The 21668-nt window shown below is 37.9% G+C and overlaps 1 protein-coding gene across 10 annotated transcripts in view; it reads left to right on the top strand.

The window, feature by feature from the left end:
* CASK (calcium/calmodulin dependent serine protein kinase) overlaps positions 1-21668 on the top strand; it is a 405070-nt gene that overhangs the window by 349056 nt on the left and 34346 nt on the right. For 6 of the 10 annotated variants that reach the window (XM_050776177.1, XM_050776176.1, XM_050776180.1 and 3 more), the window contains 6 exons: positions 1041-1119; positions 9170-9255; positions 10635-10703; positions 13388-13456; positions 14853-14888; positions 16565-16761. In XM_050776177.1, the coding sequence (XP_050632134.1) occupies positions 1041-1119; positions 9170-9255; positions 10635-10703; positions 13388-13456; positions 14853-14888; positions 16565-16761 (536 nt within the window). The remainder of the gene's footprint in view (positions 1-1040; positions 1120-9169; positions 9256-10634; positions 10704-13387; positions 13457-14852; positions 14889-16564; positions 16762-21668) is intronic. The other 4 variants (XM_050776183.1, XM_050776184.1, XM_050776182.1 and 1 more) reach the window with 3 other exon arrangements.

The following is a 21668-nucleotide window of genomic DNA, read 5'->3' as shown; positions in this document are numbered from 1 at the left end:
ATATGTTATGAGCAAATGGTGATTAACCCAGGAATACAGCTTCACTTATAATAGCCCAAACCAGAAAACAATTCAGTGGGTGAGTAGATAAACTGATACGTCCATACAATGGAATACCACTCAGCAAGAACAAAGAACAAACTACTGATACATGCAACAGCATGGTGGAGTCTCAAAATAATTATGCTGAGAGAAAAAAGCAACAAAAAAGAGTTCATACTGTATGATTTCATTTATGTACAGTGCAAACAAATCTGTAGTCAGCAAAAGTTGACTGTATCAGCATTTGACTGGTCGACAACTATATTATCAGCTTTTTGATTGTCATATTAGTAGTTGCTTAGGGATGTGGTGGGGAGGGTATGGAGGGATGGGAGAATATTATCAACAAGCATGAGGAAACTTTTGGGAATGATAGATATATCACTATCCTGATTGTGGCCATAGTTTCATACATATGTCAAACTTATCAAATTGTACACTTTAAATATGTGTATGTCAATAATATATCAATAAAAACTGTTTTTAAAAATAATAGGCAACATTAAAAATAGAGCAACAGGGAAAATAATCATAATTAGAAGATTTAAAAGCACTATCGGCCAGGCATGGTGACTCGCACCTGTAATACCAGCACTTTGGGAGGCCAAAGCAGGTGGATCACTTGAGGTCGGCAGTTTGAAACCAGCCTGGCCAACATAGTGAACCATCTCTTTCCTTACCCTCATCTCTACTAAAAATACAAAAATTAGCTTGGCATGGTGGCAGGCACCTTTAATCCCAGCTACTCAGGAGGCTGAAGCAGAAGAATCACTTGAACCCTAGAGGTGGAGGTAGCAGTAAGCTGCAGTCGTGCCACTGCACGTGACAGAATGAGACTCTTGTCTCAAAAAAAAAGAAAAGAAAAGAAAATAGTGTGTTAAAAGCATTATATAAAATGTATGTATTCTATTATAGCCTACCGCAAAATCATAAATATTAAGAGAAGTACTATCATAGTAATTCTACTTTTACTGAACTTTTTATTTTTTTTTTTACAGGGAATCACTTTAAAAATGAATGAACTAAATCATTGTATTGTTGCAAGAATTATGCATGGGGGCATGATTCACAGGCAAGGTAAGTTTCATATATATTTCTTTCTTTGCCTTCCTTAATTTTTTCCCCTGTAGCCTAGTGAAGAAAATGTTTTTGTTTGTTTGGTTTGTTTTTGAGATGGGGTCTCACTATGTCAGCCCAGACTGACCTTGAGCTCCTAAGTGCAAGCAGTCCTCCCATCTCAGCTTTCCACAGGTGCATGTCATCACACCCAGCTAACAAAGTATAAAGGATACACATAAAGGATCTTTTAAAATCATCTTTGATTTTAATCATTATTGGCCTCCATTGTTTCTTATTTATCTGCACATGCTCCAGCATGTAGATAATGAAGGGACAGTATATTAGAGTTCTGTTAGCCGGAGCATCTCTGTATCACTGTTAGATTACAACTTATGGGGACCACGGGAGATAAAGCAAATTATTACACTGGGCCTCAAGATGTAGGAGAGAGATCTGTTCTAGAGTACAAGATGTATGTAAATAAATAACCATTTAAAAACTGTTATCTCATTCATTTAGGAATTAGATATGCTATTTATAAATTAGGACGTCATAGAGTTAAGTAATATAAAAATTAAATGGTAAGAGATGTCAAATCAATGATTAAATTATTAATACCTGCCATAGTGAGTGCAGTCATTCTGTAGAGAGAATTCACTAAGAACTGGAATAGACAAAGAATGATGTGGGGTTTTTTCTTTCAGAGACAAAGTCTGGCTCAGTCACCCAGGCTGTGCAATGGCACAATCTTGGCCCACTGCAACCTCTCCTCTCAGGCTCAAGCAATCCTCCTACCTCAAGCTCCTGAGTAGCTGGGACCACAGGCGCACACCACCATGCCCGGCTAACTTTTGATATTTTTGTAGAAATGGGGTTTTACTATGTTGCCCAGTCTGGTCTCCAATTCTTGAACTCAAGCAATCCGTCTGCCTCCTCCCAAAGTGCTGGGATTATAGGCATGAGCTACCCTGCCCAGCTTGAACAATGATTTTTTAAGAAGGTGCATCTTCAGTTAACTCTCAAGGATGGGCAGGGTTTGGACGTGTGGATTTAGGCTTTTCTTTGAAAGGACTGAGTTATATGCACTAGTATTTAGAGGATGTTCCAAAAATGATTCTTCTGGCAGACGCTCTGTCTTTGAGATAGGGTTATTTTTGTACTTAACACCTCTTTCCTTACCCCGGAGAGCAAGAAGTAACACTCTAAGCATTTTAGTGCCTTATTCTCCTCTTGAGAATAAGAGGAGACCACTGTGTACGCAACATGATGTCTGGCATCATTGCTGCTTTCGGAGGAATCTTTATGGGCGTAGAGAGTGTACAGCACTCCCACAGGAGGATATGTGGTTTTAGATTCCAGTATGTATTTTTTATTTGCTATTTTTAATAATTTTTTATATGTTCAGTAAAACCACAGCATCATTATTTCTTTTTTTTTTCTTTTCCTTTTTGTTTTTTATTATACTTTAAGTTCAGGGTACATGTGTACAACGTGCAGGTTTGATACATAGGTATACATGTGCCATGTTGGTTTGCTGCACCCATCAACTCATCATTTACATTAGGTATTTCTCCTAATGCTGTCCCTCCCCCAGTCCCCCACCCCCCAACAGGCCCCGATGTGTGATGTTCCCCACCCTGTGTCCAAGTGATTTCATTGTTCAGTTCCCACCTATGAGTGAGAACATGCGGTGTTTGGTTTTCTGTCCTTGTGATAGTTGGCTGAGAATGATGGTTTCCAGCTTCATCCATGTCCCTGCAAAGGGCATGAACTCATCGTTTTTTATGGCTGCATAGTATTCCATGGTGTATATGTGCCACATTTTCTTAATCCAGTCTATCATTGATAGACATTTGGGTTGGTTCCAAGTCTTTGCTATTGTGAATAATGCCACAATAAACATACATGTGCATGTGTCTTTATAGTAGCATGATTTATAATCCTTTGGGTATATACACAGTAATGGGATTGCTGGGTCAAATGGTAATTGTAGTTCTAGATCCTTGAGGAATTGCCACACTGTCTTCCACAATGGTTGAACCCATTTACACTCCCACCAACAGTGTAAAAGTGTTGCTGTTTCTCCACATCCTCTCCAGCATCTGTTGTTTCCTGACTTTTTAATGATTGCCATTCTAACTGGTGTGAGATAGTATCTCATTGTGGTTTTGATTTGCATTTCTCTGACGGTCAGTGATGATGAGCATTTTTTCATGTGTCTGTTGGCTGCATAGATGTCTTCTTTTGAGAAGTGTCTGTTCAAATCCTTTGCCCACTTTTGGAGGGAATTGTTTGTTTTTTCTTGTAAATTTGTTTGAGTTCTTTGTAGGTTCTGGATATTAGCCCTTTGTCAGATGGGTAGATTGCAAAAATTTTCTCCCATTCTGTAGATTGCCTGTTCACTCATGGTAGTTTCCTTTGCCATGCAGAAGCTCTTCAGTTTAATTAGATCCCATTTGCTTATTTTGGCTTTTGTTGCCATTGCTTTTGGTGTTTTAGTCATGAAGTCCTTGCCCATCCCTAGGTCCTGAATGGTATTGCCTAGGCTTTCTTCCAGGGGTTTTAGGTCTAACATTTAAGTCTTTAATCTATCTTGAATTAATTTTTATATAAGGTATAAGGAAGGGATCCAGTTTCAGCTTTCTACATGTGGCTAGCCAGTTTTCCCAGTACCATTTATTAAATAGGGAATCCTTTCCCCATTTCTTGTTTTTGTCAGGTTTGTCAAAGATCAGATGGTTGTAGATGTGTGGCATTATTTCTGAGGGCTCTGTTCTGTTCCACTGGTCTATATATCTGTTTTGGTACCAGTACCATGCTGTTTTGGTTACTGTAGCCTTGTAGTATAGTTTGAAGTCAGGTAGTGTGATGCCTCCAGCTTTGTTCTTTTGGCTTAGGATTGTCTTGGCAATGCAGGCTCTTTTTTGGTTCCATATGAACTTTAAAGTAGTTTTTTCCAAATCTGTGAATAAAGTCATTGGTAGTTTGATGGGGATGACATTGAATCTATAAATTACTTTGGGCAGTATGGCCATTTTCACAGTATTGATTCTTCCTATCCATGAGCATGGAATATTCTTCCATTCGTTTGTGTCCTCTTTTATTTCGTTGAGCAGTGGTTTGTAGTTCTCCTTGAAGAGGTCCTTCACATCCCTTGTAAGTTGGATTCCTGGGTATTTTATTCTCTTTGAAGCTATTGTGAATGGGAGTTCACTCATGATTTGGCTCTCTGTTTGTCTGTTATTGGTGTATAGGAATGCTTGTGATTTTTGCACATTGACTTTGTATCCTGACACTTTGCTGAAGTTGCTTATCAGCTTAAGGAGATTTTGGGCTGAGACGATGGGGTTTTCTAAATATACAATCGTATCATCTACAAACAAGGACAATTTGACTTCCTTTTTTCCTAAATGAATACCCTTTATTTCTTTCTCCTGCCTGATTGCCCTAGCCAGAACTTCCAACACTATGTTGAATAGGAATGGTGAGAGAGGGCATCCCTGTCTTGTGCCAGTTTTCAAAGGGAATGCTTCAGTTTTTGCCCATTCAGTATGATATTGGCTGTGGGTTTGTCATAAATAGCTTATTATTTTGAGATACATTCCATCAATACCTAACTTATTGATAGTTTTTAGTATGAATGGCCATTGAATTTTGTCAAAGGCCTTTTCTGCATCTATTGAGATAATCAAGTGGTTTTTGTCTTTGGTTCCGTTTATATGATGGATTACGTTTATTGATTTGCGTATGTTGAACCAGCCTTGCATCCCAGGGATGAAGCTGACTTGATCGTGGTGGATAAGCTTTTTGATGTGCTGCTGGATTTGGTTTGCCAGTATTTTATTGAGGATTTTTGCATCAATGTTCATCAGGGATATTGGTCTAAAATTCTCTTTTTTTGTTGTGTCTCTGCCAGGCTTTGGCATCAGGATGATGTTGGTCTCATAAATGAGTTAGAGAGTATTCCCTCTTTTTCTATTGACTGGAATAGTTTCAGAAGGAATGGTACCAGCTCCTCTTTATACCTCTGGTAGAATTCGGCTGTGAATCCATCTGGTCCTGGACTTTTTTTGGTTGATAAGCTATTAATTATTGCCTCAATTTCACAGCCAACATATTGGTCTATTCAAAGATTCAACTTCTTCCTGGTTTAGTCTTGGGAGAGTGTAGGTGTCCAGGAATTTATCCATTTTTTCTAGATTTTCTAGTTTCTTTGCGTAGAGGTATTTATAGTATTCTCTGATGGTAGTTTGTATTTCTGTGGGATCGGTGGTGATATCCCCTTTATCATTTTTTATTGTGTCTATTTGATTCTTCTCCCTTTTCTTCTTTATTAGTCTTGCTAGCGGTCTATCAATTTTGTTTATCTTTTCAAAAAACCAGCTCCTAGATTCATTGATTTTTTTGAAAGGTTTTTTGTGTCTCTATCTCTTTCAGTTCTGCTCTGATCTTAGTTATTTCTTGTCTTCTGCTAGCTTTTGAGTTTGTTTGCTCTTGCTTCTCTAGTTCTTTTAATTGCGATGTTAGGGTGTCGATTTTAGATCTTTCTTGCTTTCTCTTATGGGCATTTAGTGTTATAAATTTCCCTCTACACACTGCTTTAAATGTGTCCCAGAGATTCTGGTATGTTGTATCTTTGTTCTCATTGGTTTCAAAGAACATCTTTATTTCTGCCTTCATTTTGTTATTTACCCAGTAGTCATTCAGGAGCAAGTTGTTCAATTTACATGTAGTTGTATGGTTTTAAGTGAGTTTCTTAATCCTGAGTTCTAATTTGATTGTACTCTGGTCTGAGAGACAGTTTGTTGTGATTTCTGTTCTTTTACATTTGCTGAGGAGTGCTTTACTTCCAATTATGTGGTCAGTTTTAGAATAAGTGCGATGTGGTGCTGAGAAGAATGTATATTCTGTTGATTTCAGGTGGAGAGTTCTGTAGATGTCTATTAGGTCTGCCTGTTGCAGAGCTGAGTTCAGGTCCTGGATATCCTTGTTAACCTTCTGTCTCGTTGATCTGTCTGATATTGACAGTGGGGAACATCATTATTTCTTTAACTTCTCTTTGTTATGTTACTGCACTGGCTAGGACCTGCAGTCTTTCAAGGAGTGGTATTGTAGACATCCTGTCATATTCTTATTTTTAAAAGGAATTTAAAATTAGCCGGGCATGGTGGTGCTCGCCTCTAGTCCCAGCTACTCAGGAAGCTGAAGTGGGAGGATTGCTTGAGCCCAGGAGTTTTGAGGCTGTAGTGAGCTATGATCACGCCACTGTACTCCAGCCTGGGTGTCAGAGAGAGACCTTGTCTCTAGGGGAAAAAAAAATGTTTTTTTAAAAAAGAACCTTTCCAATATTTATTCATTAAGAATAATGTAGATTTTTAGTACATACCTTTTAATGGGGCTAAAGAAGTTCCTTTATATTTGTAGTTGCTGAGCATTTTAAATGGGAATGGGTTTTGAATTTAATCAAATGCTCTTTCAGTATCTGCTGAGATGATCATTTGTTTTTTTCCTTTTATCTGTTAATGTGGTGAATGTCTTTTAAAGATTTCCTAATGATAAACCACCCTTGCATTTCTCCGATAAACTCAGCTTAGTCATTACATATTATCTTTTTTATGTACTGCCTGACCGTGTGCTAATGTTTTGTTTATAAGATCTCACTATTTGCATTTATGAGTATGACTGGCCCGTAGTTAATTTTCCTCTCTTATATATCTCTGCCTGATTTTAGTTTCAAAGTTATATCTACCTCATACAGTGACTTGGAGAGTATTCCCTCTTCAGTTCTCTGAAAGACTTTATATAATATTGGAATGATTTGTATCTTGAAAGTTTGGTAGGACTTGCCTATAAAAGTATCAGAGCCTGGCGTTTTGGTTTTTAGTTTTAAGAAAGTTTTGTTTTTGTTTTTTAACAACTTCTTCAATTTCTTTAACATTAAAAGGCCATCCAGGCTTTCTATTTCTTGAGTGAGTTTTGGTAAATTACATTTTCCTTAAAAAATCTAAGTTTTAAAATATTATTGCAGAGAGCTTCTTCATAGTATTCTCTCACCTTTTTATTATCTGCCGTCTTTGTCATTACGTCCCCTGTTCATTTCTAGTATTGTTTATTTGTGCCTACTCTTTTTTTCTTGATCAACCTTGCCAGAGGTTTGTTCAGAAACCCACTCTGGGTTTGGTTCATTCTCTTCATTATATGTTTATTTTCTGTTTCATTGTTTTATGACCTAATTTTTATTATCTCCTTTTTTTTAACTTTCTATTAGTTTTAGCTAACTTTACAAATTTGACACATAGTTCATTTATTTCCAGTCTTTCTTTCTTTCTTTTTTTTTTTTTTTTGAGACAGGGTCTCGCTCCATCAGCCGCTGGAATGCAGTAGCATAATCATAGCTCACTGCAACCTCCTTAAACTCCTGGGCTCAAGTAATCCTCCTGTCTCAGATTCCTGAGTTAGGACTACAAGCAACCACACCCAGCTAATTTTTTTAATACTTTGTAGAGATAGAGTCTTGCTTTATTGCACAGGTTGGTCTCAAGCTCCTGGCCTCTAGTGGTCTTCTCGCCTCAGCCTCCCAAAACACTGAGGTTATAGACATGAGCCGCCATGCCCAGCCTTCTTTTCTTTTTCTTTTTTTTTTTTTTTTTTCTGAGATGGAGTCTCGCTCTGTCGCCCAGGCTGGAGTGCAATGGTGCGACCTGTGCTCACTGCAACCTCTGCTTCCGGGTTCAAGCGATTCTCCTGCCTCAGCCTCCCAAGTAGCTGGGATTACAGGTGCCCACCACCACACATGGCTAATTTTTACATTTTAGGAGAGACGGGGTTTCACCATATTGGCCAGGCTGGTCTCGAACTCCTGACCTCGTGAGCCGCCCACTTCGGCCTCCCAAAGTGCTGGGATTGCAAGTGTGAGCCACCGTGCCTGGCCCAGCCTTCTTTTCTAATATGTGCATTTAAGACTAAACTCTCCCTGTAAATACTGTCTTAATGTATCCCACCAGTTTTGATATGAAGCATTTTTATAACTCAATTCTAAGTATTTTTACATTTCTATTATGATACTTTTCATTGACCTATAAGTTATTTATAATTTTCTGTTACTTTTCACACTTACGGGATTTTCTGTATATCTTTTTGTAATTTACTTCTAACTTAATTGCATTGTGGTTGGAGAATGTAGTCTGTATGACACCATTTCTTTGAGGTTTGTCGAGACTTGCTTTATAGCATAGCACTTTAATCATTTTTATAAATGGCCCATGTGTACTTAAGATGAATGTTTATTCTTTAATTGTTGCATGCGGAGTTATCTTTTTGTAATGAAGCCAGGTCAGTATGTAAATTTGTGCACGATTTATAAATAAGGAAGCAAAATTGTAAATAACGCTCTACGCATTGGTTCTTGGTCATTTCTTTCTAGCTGAAGTATTACAAGATGCTGAAATGCCAACCAAAGATTAAATTATGTTTAACGGAACTTGCTGTTATGTAGATATTATCATGTCACAACTCTTGGAAAATTAACAACCTTCGTATCATATCTGGCAGATAACGATAGCAGGAAACACTGACATGGTGCTTGGTATGCGCCAAGAACAGTTCTAAGCCTTCTGCATATATTAAATTTGTTTAGCTCTTAAAACAATCCATGAGATGGGTACTGTTTTCATCTCCATTTTACAAATGTAAAAACTGAGATATGGAGAGTTCCAGTAATTTACCCAAGATCTTAAAGCTAGTAAGCAAGGAAGCGGGAATTTGAACCCAGGCAGTCTGGATCCAGAAGCCATACTTTTAAACCACTATACATACCACCTCTCTCAGAAAAATAAACAGATTTCTGCAGCCATCCATCAAAACTGTGCCTTCCATAAGTAGATATATCTGTTTTGATGAGGTTACTACATGAGTTAAATAATTCTGCTGCAACCAAACTTGTGTCTGTCTCTGAAATATTGGCCCTCAATATTCAACTTAGTTTTTAAAAATTACATTAATGCCTCTGGATTTTGTTACTATAAAAGCATATATCATTTCATGTTTATAATGTTATATAATTTCTTAGGTACACTTCACGTTGGTGATGAAATTCGAGAAATCAATGGCATCAGTGTGGCCAACCAAACAGTGGAACAGCTGCAAAAAATGCTTGTAAGTAAATGAAAGTTTTTCCTTTCCTAAAATTGACTTTTACTCTGTTAGCTTGTTTTTAAATACACAAATGAGGAGTATTCTGTAATCAGAGAATTTCTGGTACCATATTTATGTGGACTTGAACTTATATAACATTCACAAAACTGACAACTAGAAAAATGTTGAAATACAATAGAGTTTACAAACATTTTGCCTGTCTTTAGCAATGTGGGCTTTAACACTCTCCTTTTATCCTTTATCTCCTGTTTCTTACTAAGCAGATGTTTAAAGAAAACCTTTTCAGCATTTATACATGTGAACTAGTTTCTCACTGACCTCAACTCTCCTGACATCAGCAGTGTCAGAAACCTCTTTCCTGTTGAGCTGAGTCATAGCCAGCTGTCGTGGATTTCTCTACAGCATAGAAGGGAGGAAAGCCACGGTAGACCAGGCCATTTTTGACCATACATATTCAAAATCTGTATTCGAATTTGGCTTTGGATTTTTAAAAAAGGCAAAATGACAGCCTTTGCCTGTGTTGATTGTCATAGCAAGCAGACAGAGGTGTTTTGGGCCTCTGGTCCCTTTTCCCACTGCAGTGTAGTAGCCCCCAGGTTATGAATACCTATTAAGTATGAAATAAACTTTACAGACTCACCAAAAAAATTTTTTAAAGCCAAAATTAGTAAGCAAAAAGTGGCTGGGTGCGGTGGCTCACACCTATAATCCCAGCACTTTGAGAGGCAAAGGTGGGCGAATCACCTGAAGTTGGGAGTTCGAGACCAGCCTGGCCAACATGGTGAAACCCCGTCTCTACTAAAAATACAAACATTAGCAGGGCATGGTGGCACATGACTATAATTCCAGCTACCTGGGAGGCTGAGGCAGGACAATCACCAGAACCTGGGAGGCAGAGGTTACAGTGAGCCGAGATGCTGCCACTGCACTCCAGCCTGGATGACAGAGCAAGACTCTCTCAAAATAAATAAATAAAAATTTTTAAAAAGTAAAAAGCGTATTCGATGGGGTATACCATTATAATGTGGCATACTCAATATAATTTTTATGTAATTACCTAGTTTATTATCTAATTCAATGTATATTCACTTTTGAAAGGCATGTCACTTAGAAAGTTTTGTATTCATGTCTATAAAAAGGTGACCATTGAAGATCTGTGAGACCATTGCTGTATGAGTAAGGCAATCGGCTGCTGGGCTTTTCCCAGGAACTTCCTCTACTGTTAACTCCCTACTTCATGACTAGGTTTCATTGTTGGGCTATGTGCTCTCAGATGGCTTGTGCTAATTGCCCCCACATATTTTGAGTGGCTTCTTACATGGTTTTGCGAACATTTGTTTGTAAGAAAACTTTTCTATCTTTTTTTTCCCCCTCTCCAGAGGGAAATGCGGGGGAGTATTACCTTCAAGATTGTGCCAAGTTACCGTACTCAGTCTTCATCCTGTGAGGTAATGACTCTAACAAACCACCCCCATCTCCTCTGAGTTCTTAACTAACTGTCTGCTGATGGCTGTATGTTTTTGCTTTCTGGGAGATTGTTTCTGCCTGTGCTGTTAGATCACTGCACACCAATTTTACAACAAAGATAACGGAACAGAGTAGGTCCCATCCACCTACTCAGCCCTGCTTCCATGTGGATCTCCTCAGCACTTGAACTTTTTGCAGGCTGAAATCTGAGCAAAATGTAGAGAAGTTATAAATAATGACATAAGGCTTAATAAGGAAAAAACAGAGTGTCTGAGGGAAAGAAACTAAAGGCCATAATTGCAATAATATTTCCAGGAAGTTCATTCACTTCCCTTGTTAAGAAATCACATAGATAGTTCTTCTTTCCAAGAATCTGAGAAGTGATCTATTTCTGTTGAGATAGAGTTGTTCATATAATTGCGATAGGTCTCTAGATGGAAGTTAAGTCTGCAATGAATTGATAATTGACTTCACTAGAGGGAAATAGGCTTTTGCAACCTTTTGTAAAATTGTTTAAATTTAGAATGGTATGTCATCTGTAAACAAGTAAGTTTTCTAGAGTAATATAGCCCCAAAGTTTCTTTCTTAAAATAGGTTTATCTTATAGAAATTATAGTTCTTCTAACCTATATTATTCAGTTTCGTGTTAGTTATTAAATGAGATTCAAAAATCTATTCTTTTTATATTGGAAATATAAACGGGCATAAATGGTATCATCCTTTGGTCATTGCACATTCAGCTCGAGTGTTATTTATTGAAGCTTGTTCTTTCATGTGCATCTTCTAAGAATGTGTGCATCAATATGAAGTACACATTTCCTAAAGTTAATTTTTAGGACTGACAGGTAACTTATTGGATTTGTACTTAGAAGAACCTGAGAGAGAAACTGTAATACTTCTAGTCTCTAGTGATGGTGTAAATTTTATAAGAAAAATCAGAGGCTTCATATTTTTTTAAAACCTATTGCAGATACATATTAAAATGTGTAGTTTTGTCAAGTGTATTTTTGGTGAGCCATGGCAGTTGAGGTGTCCGTTATAACGGGTCTTGAGCTCCTCTTGGTGGCTTTTTGTGGAACTTCAATTAATAGTATATTTCAAAAGAAAATGCAGAATTGCTTCTGTTCCAGGATTCAGAGCATTGAAATTTGTTACCTAGAGCACAAACTTTGCTGGGAAACAAAGAATGTCACACTTAACATTTTATGTAAATAATTTTAATATTCTAGAATTACAGATGTCCTTACATCATTTCCCATCTGTTGAAGAAATTTAGTAAATACAATTGATTTTTGTCTTTTTGGCTAACTAACTAGAAGGTACTGTTAGTTATTAATATAACGTAAGTTTCTCTTTTGTTTTTTAAGTGGTCGAACTAGTTTGGGGTGGAACCAGTATCATAGATGTAAATTCTATGTTCTTGAGTAAAAAGAACCCCTCTTACCTTCTTTGCCTTTGAATAGTAGGAAAAATAATGATACTTCTCTCCTAGCTCCATCCCCAGCCTTTTTGGCCCTCGTGTTCCCTGGCAGAATTCAAGCTTGTGGTTGGACTCTTCCCAGCTAGGGCAATATTTCAAAAAAAAAAAAAGAAGGCTCTCTGGCCACCTGCATCTGCATCCCCCAGGTCCTTGGTTAAAGAGTAGACCCCTGCCCCTCACCCTGGCTCTACTGACTTGAGTCTCTGCGGGTGGCACCTGGAGATCAGTCTTGCTCACTAACATATGAGAATGCTCTTCTAAGGGATCTCATTACCTTTAAGGCTAACAGGTTCTAGAAATGCTCTTAAGTCATCTAGGGAAAAAAACAAATGTCTTTTAAAGAGACATGCACATTTCTAAGGCTTAAAAGAACTCTACAGAAACAAAAATTTAAAAGTACTTATTTCCTACCTCTCCTTGTTCTTATCATTAAAGTTGATTTAGACACTAAGGGAATGGAGCCTGGAAAATATTTTGAGTGTGTAGAATAGTAGAGAGAAAGCAAGCGATGGAGGAGCCTGGATATAGGTAGAGAGGCTGTGGCTCCTAGGATCTTTGCCGGAAGTGTAATATTATTATAGGCTTGAGATCATTGTTTTAATCAATCTACTAAAATGGTCTTTAAAAAGAGTTCTTCTCTGATCTATATCTCTTTTACCCTTACTAGTAATAATATTTATTCTATAATAGAAAGATTCTGAAGGAATTATAACATGTGAAATCTTAGGTTTGTTTCTCTTCAGATTGGGTCAGTTAGTAACTCTTGACACTGAGGTACTAAAAATTGTTAAATGCTTTTCAAACCTAATCTTTAATAAAAATTAGGCAGTTGGGATCTTCAGCACAATAATTTTATAGTAATATTTGTCATCTTATACTTGATAGGGTTTAATATCAAGTCACTCTTCTAGGTCTCATTAAAAGAAAGAAAAGGTATAGAATGTTAGAGATAGGAAAGAATTGATTAAAATGAATGACACGGTCATCACTTATAATATGTGAGCCTTCGAACTGCAAAATTTTTTTCATACTTCTGTGAAATCATGCAAGCAAGTCAGTATGGCACTTATGCAGCTCAAACCTCAAAGGAAATGGTTGTCAGACTGTGGTTGTTACTGTTGATGTAAATATCTCTGTGTTTCTGTGCTGGTGTTCTGTGTTAATGAACCTTGTGTCTTATTTCAGAGAGATTCCCCTTCCACTTCCAGACAGTCCCCAGCTAATGGTCATAGCAGCACTAACAATTCTGTTTCGGTAAGAACTTTAGCTCCACACAGCAAAGTGTGACAATTTTGTTGGTGCTCACCTGCCATGAGTGTTCTAGTTACATGTGTTCAGTGGAAATAGTGTCTTCTGCTGATATACAAGGCTACTACAGCTACAATGCACTTTACTCCTGGAAAATCTTTTTTAACATTTCCTTCTCATTAAAAATTCCCTTCAGCAGTTAAATTTGAAGAAATGTAGTTCAATACTGCTTTGGTCATTCTAAAAATATTTCTATGCCACCCCACTTGTATGTATTTCTTTGCTCAAACCTATACAAACGATGTAAATGGAAATTTGTTTAAACTTCTAAATATTTTTTAATTTGAAAAAGATAAATGTAAAAATTTTGCAGAGTAGGCATTTGGGTATTCTTGGGCTTTGTAGTTTTCTATTCTGAGTGATATCAGCAACATGTTTTAGTTTCCGCTATCTAAGTTTACGAATTGGTGTGCCCTCTGTTATTGTGGTACGTGCACATATTTTTGTGAATTATAAGCCTTGCCTGGATATGAAAAGCAAAAAGAACTGGCTTCAAACTGCACTTAAGCCACGCTGTTATCACATCTTTAACACAAAGTACTTTATATTTGACTTGAACTTGGAGTTTTAAATTTTTTCAGAACTATCCATTTTGGAATATAGAAAGAATTGTTTTTAACTTATTTAAACAAATGGAAGCACTTAACAGGTGCAGGTTGGCAATATTTTTGTTGCTAATACTGCTGTTTATCACCCAGTTAAAATTATTGAGAGTTCTAATAATGCAGCAGTATTCTTCTATCCTGACTTTTAATTTGCCGTTTGAGAATGTATCAACTTTTTTATCAGGTAAAATTGTAAATAATTTAGAAATTATCTCAAATGGAATGATATTCTAAGTATATCAGTAAGAGAAATTATGAAAGAAAATTTTCTACGACTTTATTTTCAACTTTAAAATAGGCTACCAAAGGAATTCATTCGTAACAGTTAACATTTAATGCTTTTAAGATGAAAAGCCATATAGCCATTGAATTTTTCAAAATCTAAATGGTTGCAGTGACTAAGTTGAAAAGGGCAACAGCTCCTTTTATTTATTTATTTATTTTTAATAGGCTGTTTCACTTGCAGTGGCTTTTGTGTTGAAGATGCTGAGTTGTTTCTTAAGAACACATTATCTCTCTGCTTAAACTTACCTGCTTTCTTCAGCTTGCTGCTAAATGGCCTGGGTTTGATTTTTTTGATAACTCAACATTTCTGAGAAATGGAATAATGTATATTATCTCTTTACAACTTAAATCTAGCTCATTTTTTTAACCATATTGTAACAGAACACACAAATTACTTTGTACTCTTGAAAAATAAATGAAAATTTTTCTCCTGGGTTGGCTTTATTCTACAGGACTTGCCATCAACTACCCAACCAAAAGGACGACAGGTGAATAGATATCCTCTATAGAAACTTCTCTAAACTGAGCTGCTAATAGCCAATCCTTTATTAACCCTTTCCATCCCATAATGTTTGCATTTTGGACCATAACATTTGAGCATTGAGAGCTTGTACCATTTCATTTTAACACATTACACATGACTAATTCTCTATAAAGAATTTTTTCCTCACATCTTTGTAGCTGTGATGGTTATTGTAATTTCAACCTGATAATTTTATATTAACGGTTAAGAATTCATCCTTCGGGGGGGCCTATGGGCCTGCCTCTGGCATGCAAAAGAATTTTAAAGGTTATAACATTCTTAGAATTCTAAGAATAACTAAAAAGTACCTGCTGATGAACATTTTTAAGCAACAGTTTTCTGAAGTTGAAAGCTTTTTCTTAAGTTTGTATTTGCATATGTATTTCTAAAAGCCATTTGCAATGAAAAATAAGAAAAGAATATAAATTATCTTGGCTTTACATCCTGATATGCCTGTGCTAGTTCAAACATGAAAAGTTAAGTGCTGCCTAACACTGGCGAGTAACTTTCAAATTGCCAGCACTTTAGAGGTATAGATTTTAAATGCAAATGCAGAGACTTGTTAATTTTATAGGCTGGATTGCTGAAAATAAACAGAAAAAATCACACAGTGGTTCCAAAGTCTTCAGGTTGGTTTTACAGTGACTTAAACATTAATATTCAATTTTAATTTCAAGAGATAGAATTTTTATGGCATTTTTATCTTGAAATATAGTATTAAAAATAATCAGATTTAGTGTTATGTATAAATTAGTACCTGATAGAATTCACCCATAATTTTGTCTTAAGACTGTATAATTGATGCAACATGGGATATGAATTACCTTATCTTAAAGCATTTAAAAATCAAATAATTCATAAAATGCTGCCATATAATAAACCCTTGAATGCTAATCTATTTCCTAAGTAAATTCACATATCATAAAACTCAGAACCTGGAACTATGCATGTCTTGAAGCTCTGTGCTGATTTCAAGTGTTACATTGGGGAAACTAGGGTTCAAATTCATTTTTATTCTCTCAGAAGAGTAAAATACAAACCTAAAACCTAAATTAGAAAAAAATAAAGCTATTTTTTTAACTTTTAAAAAAATTGTTTGAGTTACACTTAACTTTATCAGCAGTGTGTAGACACACTGCCAGTTGTCATATAAGCATTTTTACAGCAGGATACCAACCCAGAGTTCTTGCTAGTTTTAATTCATGTGCTGCTTTAGGGTTAAAACCTATCCTGACTGCTAGTATTTATGGCTTAAAGGCTGCCACACAGTCATGACAACTTATCCATAATGCCAGCATCACCAATGCAGGTTTAAAAAAGAGCGAGCATACTTTTCTATAATTATAGGCCTATTCTGTTATAGTAAAAGCATAAATTAAGTCTTTACTCTTATTAAACAAGTATTTCAAGTATTCCTTCCAAATAAAAACAGCAAAGTTTTGAAGCTATACACATCAAAGATTACTAGTACATTGTTTCTAGCGGTAGAAGTTTTTTGTGTCGTATTTCCATGCATCGTTTTTGCTTTCACCATCTGATGTCCTGTTAGTATTGTAAGTGTTGCTGTGTGGTTATGACATTAGAGCTAACTTCTCTTTCACATCACTATGGCATCCTTTCTTACAAACTCCTGTTTTATAGATCTATGTAAGAGCACAATTTGAATATGATCCAGCCAAGGATGACCTCATCCCCTGCAAAGAAGCTGGCATTCGATTCAGAGTTGGTGACATCATCCAGATTATTAGTAAGGATGATCATAATTGGTGGCAGGGTAAACTGGAAAACTCCAAAAATGGAACCGCGGGTCTCATTCCTTCTCCTGAACTTCAGGAATGGTATGTTTTTATGCGTGTTTTATTTTGCTTGATTATAAAAACTAAGCCCTGACCATCCATTTTCCAATTTTATATTATTTTAGAGTGTAAAACCTGTTTGATATATTCCTTCCTTTACGAGCCAAACAAAATTTAAATTAGTCATCCAAGAATTCTATATCTTCAGTATCTAGTGAGATCCCAGTTACAGAGTCAGGGCTTCATTTTACACACAAAGAAAGGAAGGTCTGGAAAGAGATTCGTTGACCAGCCCTGAGCCAAGTCATGGTCTCAGAGCAGAGCCTTCCACTCCTATATGCTGTTGCAATTGTTTTAGAATGGCATTTTTAAAATGTACCTTCTCCTTGCCCTTCTACATGCTTTCATGCCCATCCCATCCCACCAGCAGCAAAAAACGTAGGTGCAGCGCTTCAGTGTCACTCAGAGTATTTGAAGATAAAATGTATTTCACTGTTAGAAGAAAAGGGTAGTCAGAAGCTTTGTTCTTTACCTTGCCAGTCGTTTAAAAATACCTTTTCTGCTAGAAAGTTTAAGCCCTAAAAGCAGGCTAAAGTTAGGGGTTTTAGGCACTGTTTTTAACTGAGGGAAGAGGAGTCACAGATCACTGTATATTTTGATAAAATCTATTTCTGCTATTATTATTACAGTTTCCTTAGTTGAACTGTCTTTTGGAAAATATTGATGGTTTTACCTTTGTTGGTACTTGGGCGATATACCAGATTATTTCTAGCACAAAAGAGATAATGTCTGAGTTTTGTTTCATGTGGCAAAAATAACAGCCGTTAAGCATTCTGCCAGTTCCTCCTAAAATATTTGAACCCAGCTAAAAGAGACTGAAGACATCGAGTCCATAGAAATTTCTTCCTGCTTTTATCTATTTTTCTCACTAGTTAAGAGATCTCTCAGTTAATCTCTTTTGCTTGATCGCCTCTTTCAGCTATCCCATGTTTCCCCAAAAACTAGTATTAAATTTAGAATGTTGGAGCTGATGAGGACTTCAGATACCATCATTTTATACATAAGGAAACGTGGGCCCAAATGGAGAAGCAGCAGCCTTCCATCTGGCATTGTCTTCCAGTCTGATCTTCGAGAAACAGTTTAAGCATAAGCAGGAGGAAAGCAATCTCTAAGTCGTTGTCATGATGATGCCATTATATTCTTACTGATATTTACATTTTACAAAATGTCTTCTTTAGTGTTACCATATATTATGGGCATTTATTGAAAATAATTGTGTAGATTCCAGACCTCTTCTGCCTAGTCAGATCATCTATATAAACGTTTTACCAGTGTCTAGAACTCTGAGTCCTCTGGAAGAATCCTGAGTGATGGCAGTGCAAAAAGCAGATTTGCTTCCTATTTCCCGTAATGATGGATGAGATTATTTGGATAAATCCTCCGGATGAAAAAACAATGAAAAGTGCTGCAGAAAATATGTTTTAAAATGACCTTGAAAGCACTGAATAGCTGAAAAGGTATCAGGGGCCAGGCACGGTGACTCACACCTGTAATCCTAGCACTTCCGGACGCCGAGGCAGGCGGATCACTTGAGGTCAGGAGTTCGAAGATAGCCTGACCAACATGATGAAACCCCGTCTATACTCGAAATACGAAAAAAAAAAAAAAAAATTAGCCAGGCGTGATGGCAGGCACCTGTAATCCCAGCTACTTGGGAGGCTGAGGCAGGAGAATTGCTTGAGCCTGAGAAGCAGAGGTTGCAGTGAGCCGTGATTGCGCCACTGCGCTCTAGCCTGGGCAACAGAGTGAGAGTCCGTCTCGGGGGAATAAAATGAGGTATCGGGGAGCTCAGTAACCAATTTTTTTTTTTTTTTTTGAGACGGAGTCTCGCCCTGTCACCCAGGCTACAGTGCAATGGCACAATCTCGGGTCACTGCAACCTCCACCTCCCAGGTTCAAACGATTCTCCTGCCTCAGCCTCCCGAGTAGCTGTGATTACAGGCACCCGCCACCACGTATTTTTAGTAGAGACAGGGTTTCACCATGTTGGCCAGGCTGGTCTTGAACTCCTGACCTCATGATCCGCCCGCCTCGGCCTCCCAAAGTGCTGGGATTACAGGCGTGAGCCACCGCACCAGGCCTCAGTGACCAATTTTTATATGAAAGCCTTTAATCAGAATGATAAGTGGAATATCAGAGTTACCACATGGCCCATTTTGCAAACAGGGCATTTGTCATTACTGAACATTTCTGTGCCAGAGAACCACGGTTAAGATCTAAGGCCAGTACAAGTTGGGAAATCTGTTAGAAGACACTCCTCATTGTTAGGAGTGCAAAAGGCAATCCCCCCAGGATAAAAGGAGACAGATAAGCATGCCCTTATTTCCCTTCAACACCGGAAGACTATAGAGAAAGCTGCCTTGTCACTGAGCAAAGCAAAAGATGAAGAAATTGGGAACAAACTTCCCCTGAAAAAATTGTGGCCACCAGTCCACCTTGAATGGATTTGCACCCAGGTACACATAGCCTGGGGCAGCCAGGGGAGCTGAAGCCATGTACTTGATTTGAAGTTTCCCCTTCCTTTACTAATAATTTCAGATGTATGGTGTAAACAGAAAGAAAGTCTCTGAAGGCAAAGACTTTTTTTTTTTTTTTTTTTTTTTTGAGACGGAGTCTCGCTTTGTGGCCCAGGCTGGAGCGCAGTGGCGTGATTTCGGCTTACTGCAAGCTCCGCCTCCCGGGTTCATATGAAGGCAAGCACTTTTATCCTAACCCCCACTAACTTCATCCTATCCACCCGACATAAACTTTTTCCAGGGCAGTAGCCAGCAAGTCAAAATTATCGGGCACACAAGGAAACAAGTAAGACCCAACAGAAATGACAGATGATAGAAACAAATCCAAACCTACTGCATGTATTGGAATTAAGAGACAAAGATTTTTAAAATAAGCTTACCAGGTTGGTTGGTTTGTTTTTGAGACAAGGTCTTGTGCTGTCACCCAGGCTGGAGTGCAATGGCATGATCACAGCTCACTGCAGCCTCGACCTCCTGGACCCAAGCAATCCACCCACCTCAGCCTTCCCAGTACCTGGGACAACAGGCGCGCACCACCACACCCAGCTAATTTTTTTCTTTTTCTTTTTTTTTTTTTTTTGTAGAGATGAGGTCTCACTATGTTGCCCAAGCTGATCTCCCACTCCTAGGCTCAAGTGATCCTTCTACCTTAGCCTCTCAAAGTGCTGGGATTACAAGCATGAGCTACCGCGCCTAGCCCAGGTTTTTACAAATCAATAATAAGCTTGTAAAATATTTTCAGAGAGCAGAAAAAATTTCTAATGACATAGCAGATTTTAAAAAGAACCGAAAGAACATCCAGGGGAAAACATCCTGTAACAAAATTAAAATCTCAGTGGTCACACCTATTAGAATGGCTAAAATTTTTTTGAAGTTTCATCAGTAGGTGAATAGATCAATAAATTGTGATATATCCATACAATGGAATGCCACTCAGCAATAAAAAGGATCAAACTATTGATATCTGCAGCAATATGGATGAAACACAAGATCATTATGCTGAGTGAAAGAAGCCAGGCAAAAAAGAGCACACGCTATATGATTCCATTTACATAAACTTCTGGAAAATGCAAACTTATCTATAATGACAGTTGCCTAGGGATAGGGGTGGAGGGAGGGAGGAATTACAGAGAAGCATGAGGAAATTCTGGGGGTAATGAATATGTTTTTCTTTTTTTGGAGATGGAGTCTCATCCCGTCGCCCACGCTGGAGTGCAGTGGCGCAATCTCAGCTCACTGTAACCTCCGCCTCCCCAGTTCAAGTGATCCTCCTGCCTCAGCCTCCCGAGTAGCTGGGTTTACAGACACCTGCCACCATGCCTGGCTAGTTTTTTGTATTTTTAGTAGAGACAGGGTTTCACCGTATTGGCCAGGCTGGTCTTGAGCTCCTGACCTCAAGTGATCTGCCTGCCTCGGCCTCCGAAAGTGCTAGGATTACAGGCGTGAGCCACCATGCCCAGCCATTTTTATTTTTTATTTATTTTTTATTCTTCTAAAGTCAAGGTATTTCTCTGTCTCCCAGGCTGGAGTGCCGTGGTGCAATCTTGGCTCCTTGCAGCCTGGAACTCCTGGACTCAAGCGATCCTCCTGTCTCAGCCTCCCAAGTAGCTGGGATTACAGGTGCCCGCCACCACGCCCGGCTAATTTTTAATTTTCAGTAGAGATGAGGTCTCACTATGTTGGCCAGGCTGGTCTTGAACTCCTGACCTCAGGTGGTCTGCCCACCTCGACCTCCTAAAGTGTTGGGATTATGGGTGTGAGCCACCGCACCTGGCTATGAATATGTTTTTCTTGATTGTAGTGATAGTTTCATGGGATGTATACAGATAAAAAAATACTGATAAATTTGTATGCTTTAAATATGTTCAATATATTGCCAAAAAACTGAACTGTTAAAGTTGCAAAATATATAGAGAGAGAAAGGGATTTTAACTGGGATGATAAGAAAGAGGCCCACTGGTCAGTGTGTACCCCAAGACCTGAGTAAGCTATTCCTGGCAGAAGAGAAAGATCAGTTTTCCTTTGCTTAGAAACTGAATTGACCTCTGGGATGTCAGTGGGCATGCAATACTAACAAGAAAGATTTGAAACAATTTTATCAGCCAGACCCCCAAAACTTTGTTCAAATGTGTTGCTACCAAGTCACATTCTTCACATTTTCTAGATGAGAAATCAGTTTTTTTGGACCCAAATGCCTTACTCTAGGCACATCAATCTAGTCCTTCGATATATTTTAGCTCCCGGGCTCTGTCATCCCTCCCCTTGTCTTGCCTACAAGATCCTGATCTAAGCCATCAATAAATTGTTAAGCATGTGTTTGAAATTTCCTTCCAGGTTGACCTTAACCCTAACACGGTTTCCATGCACTTACTG

This window comes from Macaca thibetana, chromosome X, assembly GCF_024542745.1.
Source record: "Macaca thibetana thibetana isolate TM-01 chromosome X, ASM2454274v1, whole genome shotgun sequence".
NCBI lineage: Eukaryota > Metazoa > Chordata > Mammalia > Primates > Cercopithecidae > Macaca > Macaca thibetana.
The sequence above is the reverse complement of the archived record's forward strand: the minus strand, read 5'-3'. Positions and strand labels throughout refer to the sequence as shown.